This window comes from Corythoichthys intestinalis, chromosome 20 (assembly GCF_030265065.1).
Source record: "Corythoichthys intestinalis isolate RoL2023-P3 chromosome 20, ASM3026506v1, whole genome shotgun sequence".
In the NCBI taxonomy this organism is placed as follows: domain Eukaryota; kingdom Metazoa; phylum Chordata; class Actinopteri; order Syngnathiformes; family Syngnathidae; genus Corythoichthys; species Corythoichthys intestinalis.
Window position 1 is genome coordinate 14,830,201 of NC_080414.1, and position 12,952 is coordinate 14,843,152.

General features: G+C 36.7%; 1 protein-coding gene across 1 annotated transcript; it reads left to right on the plus strand.

The window, feature by feature from the left end:
- Positions 1–175: 175 nt before the first annotated feature.
- On the plus strand, positions 176–11,958 carry LOC130908835 (ADP-ribosyl cyclase/cyclic ADP-ribose hydrolase 1). Its single transcript, XM_057824699.1, has 9 exons — positions 176–345; positions 457–577; positions 6,719–6,845; positions 6,913–7,048; positions 7,109–7,191; positions 10,543–10,616; positions 10,698–10,790; positions 10,874–10,960; positions 11,022–11,958. The coding sequence occupies exons 1-9, from the start codon at positions 297–299 to the stop codon at positions 11,116–11,118; spliced, it is 867 nt and encodes a 288-aa protein (XP_057680682.1). The 5' UTR covers positions 176–296; the 3' UTR covers positions 11,119–11,958.
- Positions 11,959–12,952: the final 994 nt, after the last annotated feature.

Below are 12,952 nucleotides of genomic sequence, written 5' to 3' on the forward strand. Positions count from 1 at the left end.
TGGGGCCTAGGAGGAAAACATCTGTCCTTTTTACAGTTCTGTTTCTGGACTGTTACATATCCATCCGGAGAGGAGGGAACTCTATTTGGGACATAAGTTGAGCATCAGCAAATTAATAGCGGGGAGTGGATATTAGTGAGCATGTGCTTTTTTGCATGGTTGAATAACAGCTCGGCATTGAAATAGTGGTTTGAAGTATCAGGCAGTCCAAAATCTTTGACCGGTCATCTTTGTTGGCTGATGGTTAGAAAACGGCGTCTGAAGTGATTTCTCTGAGAGAAAACCAGCAGATCATCATGGCGATGAAGTTGAAGACCACCATAGGAATGACAAGTGTGATCGCGTGTAAGTTTTTTTTGGGTTTTTTTTACAGTCATACCTTTACTTACTGGTAAATTTGAGAAAGGGAGAAAAGTTTATTTTGCTGTGTTTTGCGACACACTTTTTTATTTTTAGATCTTCTCACGCTTGGCACGTGTAGCGGTCGGCTACGAGGTCTTGGCACGACACCCAATATCAAGCACATAGTGATGGGAAGATGCTTCAATTATATCACTCTAGTCAATCCCAGCATGAGGTAAACAAAACTTGGTTTATTATTATTGTACTTGCATGGAAAATATTTTACAAGCTCATCATTTTTGACAGTTCTGTTCCTGAATTTTGATTTTTAAAAATGTTATAAACAAATTATGGTTCTTGTTGTTGTTGCTTTAGAATTGTTTTTCTCAAATGCTCTTATTACTTCATATAATAAAAAAAAAGCAATTTTTGAAAAACTTTCCACTGTCCCAGAAATGGTTAAAATGATTTCAAATAAAATAAAAAAAATAAAAAAAAAATCTAAATCATAATAACAAATTAATAATTTCAGATTTTTCAAAAAAGTCCAATTTAATACACAAAACACGTTAGTGTAATTCCCTTGTTTTCAGTGTAAATCTACTATAAATAAGTGAAATTATCTGACAGTGCTTCAAGTAAATTTTATTTAGACATCTTGAAATAAGAAAAGTAGCTAGCTGAAAATAAGATTAACAGATTCATTTAAAACAATAAATTAATATATTTTAATCTTTTAAAAAAAGCTTGTTTGTCACAAATGTTCTTAATTCAAAATAGATATTGTTCAAAACATCATTTGAAAGCCATTTTTTTCTTGATTTAGGTGAAAAAAAATTCCCAACTGTTAGATGCATGGGCTTAATAAAAACAAATTAAGCAAATGGAATAATCTGACACATTAAACTGTTAACTAGTTTTTAACATTCAAAAAAAGATGTAGAAAATTATTTGACTAGATTTAAGAAAAATAATTTGACTAAGACGTTGTAAATTTGCAGTGTACACACTAAAGGGAGCCCTTTATTTTTCTTCCCACATAGTGCACGCATGTGGTTGTTTTATACCAGAAGCCAGTGTTCTGTCAGATCTTTCAACTTTATCGGATTTTGCTCCAGAAGCTTTTGTGGCGATGAATAAGTCCTCCATTACATTAAATTGGACGCTCAATGTTTTCAAGAGGTGCTCCATAAACAAGTTACATAATAAACATACATGTTCAACATGAATACGGCATAAATAAATGCTTAATGGCATACGCAAAGTTTAAGAGGGACACCCTCACCCCCCGTGGCCGAAAAGTGTCATTGCATGTAATTGACGTTTGACTTTTATGATTTTAAAATTAAGAATTCTCCGGTAAAATATTGTCTATAAAAGTGATGAAGCAAAAAAAAAACAACAACACCAAAAATGAATGAAATGAACAAAAGAAAGAATTTTGTAATGGGTCAAAACTATTTTTCAAACTGATCATATGACCAGCACCTTAGACCAGGGGTGTCCAAACTTTTTGCAAAGGGGGCCAGATTTGCATGGTAATACTGTGGGGGGCCGACCTTGGCTGTTATGTAGAACAATATATTTAAGCAAAATTTAGCAAGCCATTTGTCAAATTTTCTTTATTATTTTTTTAATGAATAATTTCAACAATCTCACAACTAGCCTTTGCGGCGTTCTCTTTCGAATCTCGGGTTCTTGCGAAATACTACTACTGTGAAATTAAACTAGCTTCAAGTTGCTTCAATTTCTCGCTGCGTATCTTCTCTGTAATCTTGTCGTACATGTCAGCGCGTCTTGTTTGGTAATATCGCCTCACATTTAAATCTTTAAAAACAGCGACTGTCTCTTTGCAAATGAGGCAAGACACAGTTGTTGTGTATTTTAGTGAAGAAATAGTCCAATTTCCACCTATCCTTGAAGCGTCGGCCGTCACAGTCAACTTTTTTTTGGTTGATTGTCGCCATTTTAGAAAATTGGAAGTAGAGGGTCACACGGAGTAATGTTGCTTAGCCCTTGCAGAGGTTGCGCTAGACATTTTCGTTGTCTGTCATTTTGACTGACAGGGTCATAAAAATCCGGTCATAATCTATTTTTACCCGTCACTTAAATTTTTAAAATGATAATGATAACATATTCAATAGTATTTGGTTTTCATTCATTTTTAATTAATATTGTAACGCTTGCTTGGCGGCGAAAAATTAGACACGGAAGTCGTATTTTTCTCCCTCTTTTTACTCTGCCCCCAAAGAAAAAGAGGCAACTATATAGAACCCAATCACCAACCTCACACAATGATCTTAATTGTGGTTGTCAGCCCAAAATCTTCTAAATATATATTAAATGCATCTTACCAGATATAAAATGACTACTACATAGTCTGTGGTGATCGTTTGGTGCCCAGATTTCTTGTCGAATTACAGCAGTCCATCTCGCGTTCCTCTTCGGGTCTCTCAGAATACGGTAGAACTTCAAGTCTCTCCGTCTATCTTCTCTGTTACTGCAACCAACCGCCACACATGCCTTCACCATTTTGATTATTAATGTTAACGAGCAGAAAAACACGCTGTAATAGGAGGCATGTACGTAATGTGTAAACACGACGAGCTGACACACAATATGGCGGCTCCAGTCAGGGGGGCGGAGTTGTGACGTCATGTGATTGGGGTCTATACACAGGCGGCAATCTAGTCCACCAATTGGATGACACGCTGGCACACCGGGTGCACCAATAAGAACCTCGCGTTGATGTGTCAATCACGGTGCCGCCGCCAGACCCCGGTGACGCTACAATATTCTGACAGAATAGCCAACGACGTCATGCATTAAGAGAGACAATAGCTAATTAATATGCTCACTCGCCACCCTGTGGTCTGGGGTGTGTATTGCAACCTGTCAAAATGACGGACGGACTTCAGTTTTTTCCGTCACCGTTTTAAAAAAACTGTCAACGACGGAAAATATTCGTAAATATAAATATTCGTATTCCTGCAACATGAAGCAATTATCAGAGAATCCCAAAATTTGAAAAATAAGGTCCTAATGAAACCTTTTTTTTCAAATTTGTAAAAAGAAAAGTTAAAATGAATATGTGTAATAAGCGCTCTACTATCTATAACCCTTCCTAAATTCTGTTTTTTTTTTTCCTCATGGAACCTGCAGATGCATGTGTTGACTTGCATCCATCATTTTTTTTTCCCAAAAAGAAATGTAAAAATTCTAAATTCGTCTGAAAATCATGAAATTTTAGGTTTATCAAATGTGATACATTTGGCAATAAAGGGTTAAAGTGCTGCTGCCTTTTAGTGGGTAAATGAGGAGCAGCATTTCGTGTGTAAGCTACATTATATGCTGGTTGCAGTATTGCTGACCAATTTATTACCGGTAAGTCTGTGTGCGGGCCAGATGTTATTGATTTTATGACAGAGGCTGGGGGCCGTATGAAATTTGTCCACGGGCCGCATTTGGCCCCCGGGCCGGACTTTAGACGGTCATTTGCTTTGCTTAGCCAAAACCACCCGAGGACTGAATAGGCAAGATGGATATACGTCATTTTTTCAAACCTAAGCTTTCAAAAGCGACAACGACTACTGAGCAAAAACCTAGGATTGAAAATGTGGATCATAAAATGCCAGAGAGCACCGTGAAAATGGTGAGCAGAGTTACAATTTGCCCTACTAGAGACGCTAATTGTACAACAGAGCTACCACCGGTGTCTTGCCAATGTAGTTACCCCTGTCAAAAATTATATCCCCTGGCTGGGGGATCGCACACTTACACATTAGTTATGAGTTATGTCAACTTAAACAATTGATTGAAGGCAGAAAAGAACCTTAGTTATATATTTTGGACATCGGCATTTATTAACCCTTTAACACCTAAGCCTATTTTGGCCTAATTTGCATGAGTTTGATGTTGCCTTTATATTTCAAAGAAAAAATTGTTCACAATGGCCAGGTTGGGTCGCTTTTTTCAGGACACCTTGAACTTCATGTCCAAACTGTTGTTTTCTTCACTGATCTATTATAATCAACGTTTTGGACCCAAAAAGACACAAAAAAACCCCAAATCTGTTTTCAAAATTTGTAATGTTGATGTGCCATTGACAACCAAACATCCTTGCCCAACCGTTTTGAAGTTATTCAAGTTGTTAGGATAAACATTCAATAGAAGAAGAAAAAAAATTGAATAGTTTTCTGCTTGACGATTCAACACAAACAGCAGGTATGGTCATAGGCGTTTTTGGCCTTTACGCATACTATGGTCAAAACAGGTCATATACTGTGCAAAATAGTGAGAGAAATTATATATATATATATATATATATATATATATATATATATATATATATATATATATATATATATATATATATATATACATATATATATACACATACAGTGCTGCTCGAAAGTTTGTGAACCCCACAGCGATGGTCAGATTTTTTGTAAAAAAAACTAAAATAACCTTATTAAATGTTAAGTTATACCCAAATCCACAATACTGACATTCCAAATAATGGACTGAAACAAAAGAAATAGTTATATTGTCATTCTTTATTTAACAAAAGTGGTTGATTTAAGAAAAACTCAGATATCATGTGTGCAAAAGTATGTGAACCCCTTCAGTTAATAGGATATTGCGCCTCCTTTTGCAGAGATTACCTCAACCAAACGGTTTCTGTAGTGACTAATCAGCCTCTCACATCTACTTTGGGGGATTTTTGCCCATTCTTCCTTGCAGAACGCAGTCAGTTGAGAGAGGTTTGATGGGCGTCTGGCATGAACTGCTCGCTTCAGGTCCCGCCACAGCATTTCAATGGGATTTAGGTCAGGACTTTGACTGGGCCAGTCCAGAACACGAATCTTCTTCTTTTTCAGCCATTCCTTGGTTGTATTGCTGGAATGCTTTGGATCATTATCATGTTGCATGATCCACCTTCTGCCAAGCTTTAACTTCAAAACAGATGGCGTCAGGTTATGTTCTAGGATTTGACAATATTCCTCAGAATTCATGATTCCCTGGACTATGTGGAGTTGTGCAGGTCCTGAGGATGAAAAGCAAGCCCAGATCTTGACATTCCCACCTCCATGCTTCACTGTTGGGAGAAGGTTCTTTTGGTGGTATGCAGTGTTGACTTTTCGCCAGACATGGCGGTTTTGGTTGTGACCAAACAGTTCAATTTTGCACCTACATCAGTTGATGAAAACTCTTTTTAATTTAGTCTCGACAACACAACTGTTAAAAAAACAAAAAAAAAACTACTGAATTGATTGATTAGGAAATCAGGTTGAAATAATAGAAAATTCCAAAATGTTGAGGGGGTTCACAAACTTTTGAGCAGCACTGTACATACATACATACATACATACATACTGATGGGCTGATGGGGACGGGTTTCCAATAAGCTTTTGCTTTTCCCATCTTCCTTGTCATACATACATACATACATACATACATACATACATACATACATACATATATATATATATATATATATATATATATATATATATATATATTATATATATATATATATATATATATATATATATATATATATATTAGGGCTGTCAAAATTATCGCGTTAACGGGCGGTAATTAATTTTTTGAATTAATCACGTTAAAATATTTGACGCAATTAACGCACATGCCCCGCTCAGACAGATTTAAATGACAGTTCAGTGAACTGCCCACTTGTTAATTGTGCTTTATGGAGTTTTGCTGCCCTCTGCTGGCGTTTGGGTGCGACTGATTTTATAGGCTTCAGCACCCATGAGCATTGTGTAAGTAATTATTGACATCAACAATGGCGGGCTACTAGTTTATTTTTTGATTGAAAATTTTACAAATTTTATTAAAATGAAAACATTAAGAGGGGTTAATGCCATCTTGTTGATTTATAGTTATAATAAACAAATACAGTCCTTATGTATTGCATGTTGAATGTATGTATCCATCTTGTGTCTTATCTTTCCATTCCAACAATAATTTACAGAAAAATATGGCATATTTTAGGTTGAATTGCGAGTAATTGTGATTAATTACGATTAATTAATTTTTAAGCAGTAATTAACTCAATTAAAAATTTTAATCGTTTGACAGCCCTAATATACTGTATATATATACTGTATACTCGATTATTCGAACTAAGTAGTTCATCGATTAATCGACTACTAAAATAATCGATAGCTGCAGCCCTAAATTGCTTTACAACTTTTATAAACAACATTTTACGGGCAAAGTCTTAATCCTAAATTCCTGTCCAAGAAAGTCAATTACATGCAATGATATTTTCGGCCCCCGCTTAATCTCCGCGTATGAGTACAGTTTTTTTTTTTTTTTTTTACTGAAACATCAATCAAATTATTCACAGATACGACTGCGAAGCAATCTGGAGCGCATTTGAGGAAGCGGTGGTGAAACAGGCTTCCTGCGACGTAGCCATGGAGCACTATCGCCACATGTTCCTAGAAATGCCGCAAACGTGGGCGTGCGATAGGGTGACCGCCAAACGCTCGGTAATGTCAATCTATATGACATGAATTTTAACAATTGTCTTTGATTTAGTTCCTGTTCTGGAGCAAAACAAAGAAGCTGATTCAAGACTATACGGCGGTAGCGCGTCATTTCTGGACGCTGGAGGACACTCTAGCAGGCTACATGTTTAATGACATCATCTGGTGCCGCCAACAGGAAGACTCGGGTAAGCGGTTTTCTGTTAGCAGATGTTCATAATGTGAGAACTCATTGTTGTTGTTTTCAGAATTTAATTTCAGGTCGTGTCCTGAATGGTCGGCCTGTTTAAATCATCCTGTTCACTCTTTGTGGAGGCAAGCTTCCAAAAATGTGAGTTTGCTGGATTATGATCTGTATCAATGAGTATATTTTTTAGGGTTCATTTTTATTTTTAATACTGAAAATTAATATTTTTCATCTGGGAAAGATTTCTTTTTGAGCAAATAAGTTGAAATCTTTGATTAAAATGTGATTTTTTTTCTCCAGAGAATAATAATGCTTTATTTTTTTTCCCAAAAAAAAGGTATCTTTATAAAGAATCCTTTTTAGCATTTTTGTTTAAAAATTGTTACAATACAAAAAAAAAAAACTAACATTTTTAGATTTAACACTGAAACACTGAATTTAGTAATATCCCCTAAAATTTTGAATACTTTTGCTGAGAATGTCATATTTTTTCAGAGAATAAAACTGTATTTTTTTCAAGGAACTTACATTATTTTATATACTGTACATACAATTTTGTTAACAAATTAAATAATATAAATAAAAAGGTGTAATCTTGCGAAAAGTCTTTAAATAGATGAATACGTACATTGATTGAAAAAATTCTATCTCATGATTTAAAATTTAAAAAATTTCAAAGGTTTTTAAATCGCAAAAATGTGGAAAAGGGAAAACAAGAAGATGGATGAGGGAAAAATATGGAAAAGGGGAAAATAGTGGGTGGATGAGGGACAAAAATTTTGAAAAGAGAAAACAAGAATTTCTTTTTAATTTGATGAGAACATATTTGAAAATGTATGAGTTCTTCTCAAAAATTAAGATCATAAGTAAATATACAGTGGTATGAAAAAGTATCTGAACCTTTTGGAATTTCTCACATTTCTGCATAAAATCATCATCAAATGTGATCTGATCTTTGTCATAATCACACAGATGAAAAAAGTGTCTGCTTTAACTAAAACCACCCAAACATTTATAGGTTTTCATATTTTAATGAGGATAGCATGCAAACAATGAAAGCAGGGAAAAAATAAGTAATTGAACTCTGCCTAAGGAGACTTAAAGAGCAATTGAAACCAAATTTTTATGAAACAATTTAAGTCAGGTGTGTGCCCAATCACTGATGAGTGGTTTAGAGCTGCCCTGCCCACTATAAAACACACACCTGGTAAGAATTGTCTTGAGAGGCATTGTCTGATGTCCATCATGGCCCAGTCAAAAGAGCTGTCTGAAGACCTGAGATCAAGGATTGTTGATTTGTATAAAGCAGGGAAAGGATACAAAACCAACTCTAAAAGTCTGGATGTTCATTAATCGTCAGCCAGAGAAGTTGTTTACAAATAAAGAGGGTTTGGCACTGTTGCTTCTCTCCCAAGGACTGGCCGTCCATCAAAGATGACGCCAAGAGTTCAGCGCAGAATACTCAGAGAGGTAAAAAAGAACCCTGGACTGTCTGCTAAAGACTTACAGAAATCACTGGCACAGTCCAATATCTCTGTGCACACATAAGCTATATGTAAGACTACGGCCAAGAATGAGGTTCACACTTGGTTAGAATTGTCTTGAGAAGCATTGTCTGCTGTGCATCGTGGCTCGGTCAAAAGAGCTGAAGACCTGCGATCAAGGATTGTTGATTTGTATAAAGCAGGGAAAGGATACAAAACCATCTTTAAAAGTCTGGATCAATGGTCATGATTCATCAATCAACGGTCAGAGAGATTTTCTACAAATGGAGAAAGTTTGGCACTGTTGCTTCTCTGAAAAAGAGTGGCCATCCATTAAAGATGACGCCAAGAGTTCAGCATAGACTACTCAGAGAGGTAAAAAAAAATGGAAGAGCTCACCAACATCAACACCTCATCCCCACCGTGAAGCATGGTGGAGAGAGCATCATGATTTGGGGCTTTTTTTGCTGCCTCAGGGCCTGGACAACTTGCAATCATTAATGGAAAAATGAATTCAAAAGTTTATCACGATGTTTTGCAGAATAACCTGAGGCCGTCTGTCACACAGTTGAAGCTAAAAAGAGGATGGATACTGCAACAAGTCAATTGCCACGTTTACATGGAGCCAAATATTCCAATTACAATCGGAATATTTGTTCAAACCGAATAAATGTGTTCCATATAAACACCTCATTCGGAATGAACAGGCCCAAACCGAATGGAATTTCATTCCGATTCACAGGGGTGGAATATTCCTTTTCCCAAACCGATTAGAAGTAAAATTATATCATGTAAACAGGGAAGCGGAATGGTGTCTGGTTGCATACTTTCTGCACATGCTCCGTACTGACGTGGTGACGTCACTTTGTGACGTAAGTAACGTCACTTGCAACATGGCTTCCAAGCACAGCGCACCTAATTGGAGTCCGGCGGAAAGATTGTATTTAATTCAAACTTTAAAAGAATTGAATATAATTGCTCGCTTAGACGGGCGTAAAACGAGGAACAGTGAACTATTTAAAAAAGTTCACGAGAGGTTACACGAAGCCGGAATAGACCGGAGCGTTGACCAGATTAGAAACCGGTGGAAAACCGGCTACTACAAGGCAAAAGAGCAAAACAGCAGAAGCGGATACGACCCCACAAACACAGCAAGTGGGTTAAAGTTAAAACAGCAGCACTCTGACGATCGATCTCCATGTTTTGCAACGTGACGCTTTGTTTTGATTAATCTGCGCATGTCAGACGGCAGTTGTCAAACGTCCTTTCGGAATAAAGGCAGACACATGTAAACGATGGATCGGAATAGATGAAGTGACATGTAAACAGCTGATCTGAAATTTCCATTCGGAATGATTTGAATCGGTATGAATAAAAGTCAGCATGTAAACGTGGCTACTGTCCAGACTTGAACGCCATTGAGATGCTGTAGCATGACCTTAAGACAGCGATTCATACCAGACATCCCAGGAATCTGACTGAACTATAGCAGTTTTGTAGAGAAGAATTGGCCAAGATTAGTCCTGATCGATGTGCCAGACTGATCTGCAGCTACAGGAAGCATCTGGTTGATGTTATTGCTGCCGAAGGGGGAGCCACAAAATATTAATTGTAGTCTTTCACTTAATTATTCCCCCCCCCCTGTCGTTTTTTGCATACTATCCTCATTAAAATATGAAAACCGACAAATTTTCAGATGATTTTAGTTAAAGCAGACACTCTTTTTTCATCTGTGTGATTTTAACAAAGATAAGATCCCATTTGATGGTGATGTTATGCAGCTATGTCAGAAATTCCAAAAGGTTCAGATACTTTTTCATACCACTGTAGTCATATTATACCCATTACATGAGAAAACAATTTAACAAGAAGTCAAACTCCGAAAAATGTCGTAACATTTCAAATAATCGTCTTCCTTTATCAATAATTGTTGTCACTGACATCATTTGAGAATAAAGACCATAGTGTTCCTTGTGTATCACTGTATTTCCCTGGCTGTTTTTGTTTGTAGTTCGCGGAGATGGCTTGCGGTAATATCACAGTGCTGCTCAATGGCTCCATTGAAAACGCTTTCAACACAAACAGGTTCCTTTGACTCAATACTGATGAAAAAATTGTACCGGTAGTTGTTTTCTAAGAACAGCTTGTTTTTCTCTCATTTTGCAGCATGTTTGGAAGTGTGGAGCTAGACAATTTGAACCCAGTTAAGGTCAACTACGTTAACATCAAAGTGGTGACCAATCTGGACGGCCCGTTCATGTGAGAAAATTGAAATTACGTTAGGATGAATTGCGAATTTGGAGCAAGAACAGTTGAAAATTTTCTCCGATTTATATCCGTAGAGAATCCTGCGGTAGTGGATCAATTCTGGATTTGATTCACATTTTACAGTCAAGAGGATTCCGCTGGACGTGTTCGGACAATGACCGGTAAGCGACGATAGGAGAGACTTGGATTTTTCCGATGTGACACCTGAAAATGTGTTTGCAGGATTCTGAAAATCCTGCAGTGCGTCCAGAAACCGGAACACTCGGTGTGTAGGACGTTTGCCGAGAGCCTGACACAACGGGAGACCACGCTTCGGTGAATCAGCAAATGTATATAAAAGTACAGTGGTATGAAAAAGTATCTGAACTTTTTGGAATTTCTCACATTTTTTCATAAAATCACCATCAAATGTGATTTGATCTTTGTCAAAATCACACAGATGAAAAAACAGTGTCTGCTTTAACTAAAACCACCGAAATATTTATAGGTTTTCATATTTTAGTGAGGATAGTGGCAAACAATGACAGAAGGGGGAAAAATAAGTAAATTAACATTACATTTAATATTTTGTGGCTCCCTCTTGGCAGCACAAACTGGTGACATAATTTTTATTGGAATTTGCCTGATGGGGTCACAGAAAAAAAAAGCTTTTTTTTTATGTTTTTCAGACGTTTTTGTTCAGTTTTTTTTTTTTTTTTTAAAGAAAAAAATAGTCATATTTTCAGAGAAAATTGTCTTTATCTCTATAGAAAGTCACAACCTCACAAAAAGAATGCATTTTCTACCACCTGTTTTCAATAATTACCTAATCAACGGCGGTAGACGTCCAATCCGTTTGAATTTGGAGTTTAAATAAATAGGAAATATTAGTCAGACTTTTACGCTTATCGTTTGCAGAGATTTTCATGTCATTATTTACCCAAAATGTTGCTTAAGCATTTGTGGTTGTTGAAAATGACCACAAGATGGCCTTGTAGCATCGAAAAGTAGTACTAGTAGTAGCTCTGGCGCCATCTTGTGTTACAAACTGCTTCAGTTCTTTCACATTGTATGTACTGTATATATTGTTGTTGTAATTTTACATGCTTTAAGTTTTTTCAAGATGTAATTTAGGAAAAAAAAGAGTTTCGTATTTAAGGATTTCTAAAATAAATATTTGTTTACCATAACCGAAAAGTCCCATTAATCTTTTTTTTTCTTTTCTGACCAGAGTTGAAAATTACAACACAAGCTAATTCATTATGGAAAACATCACTATTCTCGTTGTATTTTCATGGAAAATTAAAAGCTTTTAGTCTTACAAAAGAACCAAAAATTGACACAAACACACTCCCATCCCCAAAAAGTATACTTTTTGGGCATTTTTGGGCTGTGCCAAGAGCCCTGATGGGTTTTTGGAAAGTTTCCCGGCACTCCCTAGTCCAAAAGTGTTTTTTTGATCATTTTTTAAATTTGGGGGGGAAAAACCCATAAAACTTAAAAAAGAACCAAAAATTGATCTCCCCGCCCCGAAAGGCTTGGGCTGTGCCAAGAGCCCTGACAGGTTTTTGGAGTGTTTCCCGGGGCTCGCTGGCCCAAAAGTGTTTTTTGATCATTTTTGAAATTTTGAAAGAATTCGTAAGCCCCTGACCTAACAAAAGAACCAAAATTTGACCCCCCACAAAAGTACACTTTTTTTAGCATATTTGGGCTGTGCCAAGTGTCCTGACAGGGTTTTGGAGTGTTTCCCGGCGCTCCCTGGCCCAAAACTTTTTTTTTTAAATCATTTTTGAAATTTTGAAAAACTACGTAAGCCCCCAGACCTTCCAAAAGAACCAAAAACCGACCCCCTCCGAAGTACACTTTTTGGCTTATTTGGGCTGTGCTAAGAGTCCTCACAGGTTTTTGGAATGTTTTCCGGTGCTCCTTGGCCCAAAAGTGTTTTTTGATCATTTTTGAAATTTTGGGGAAAAAAAGAACAAAAAATTGAATATCCCCAAAAGGCACTTTTGGGTTTTGGGGGTGACCCCCCCCCCCCCCTCCGAAAGTACACTTTTTTGGCATATTTGGGCTGTCCCAAGAGTCCTGACGGGTTTTTGGAATGTTTCCCGGCACCCCTTGGACCAAAAGTGTTTTTTGATCATTTTTTAAATTTTGAAACCTTACAAAAGAAC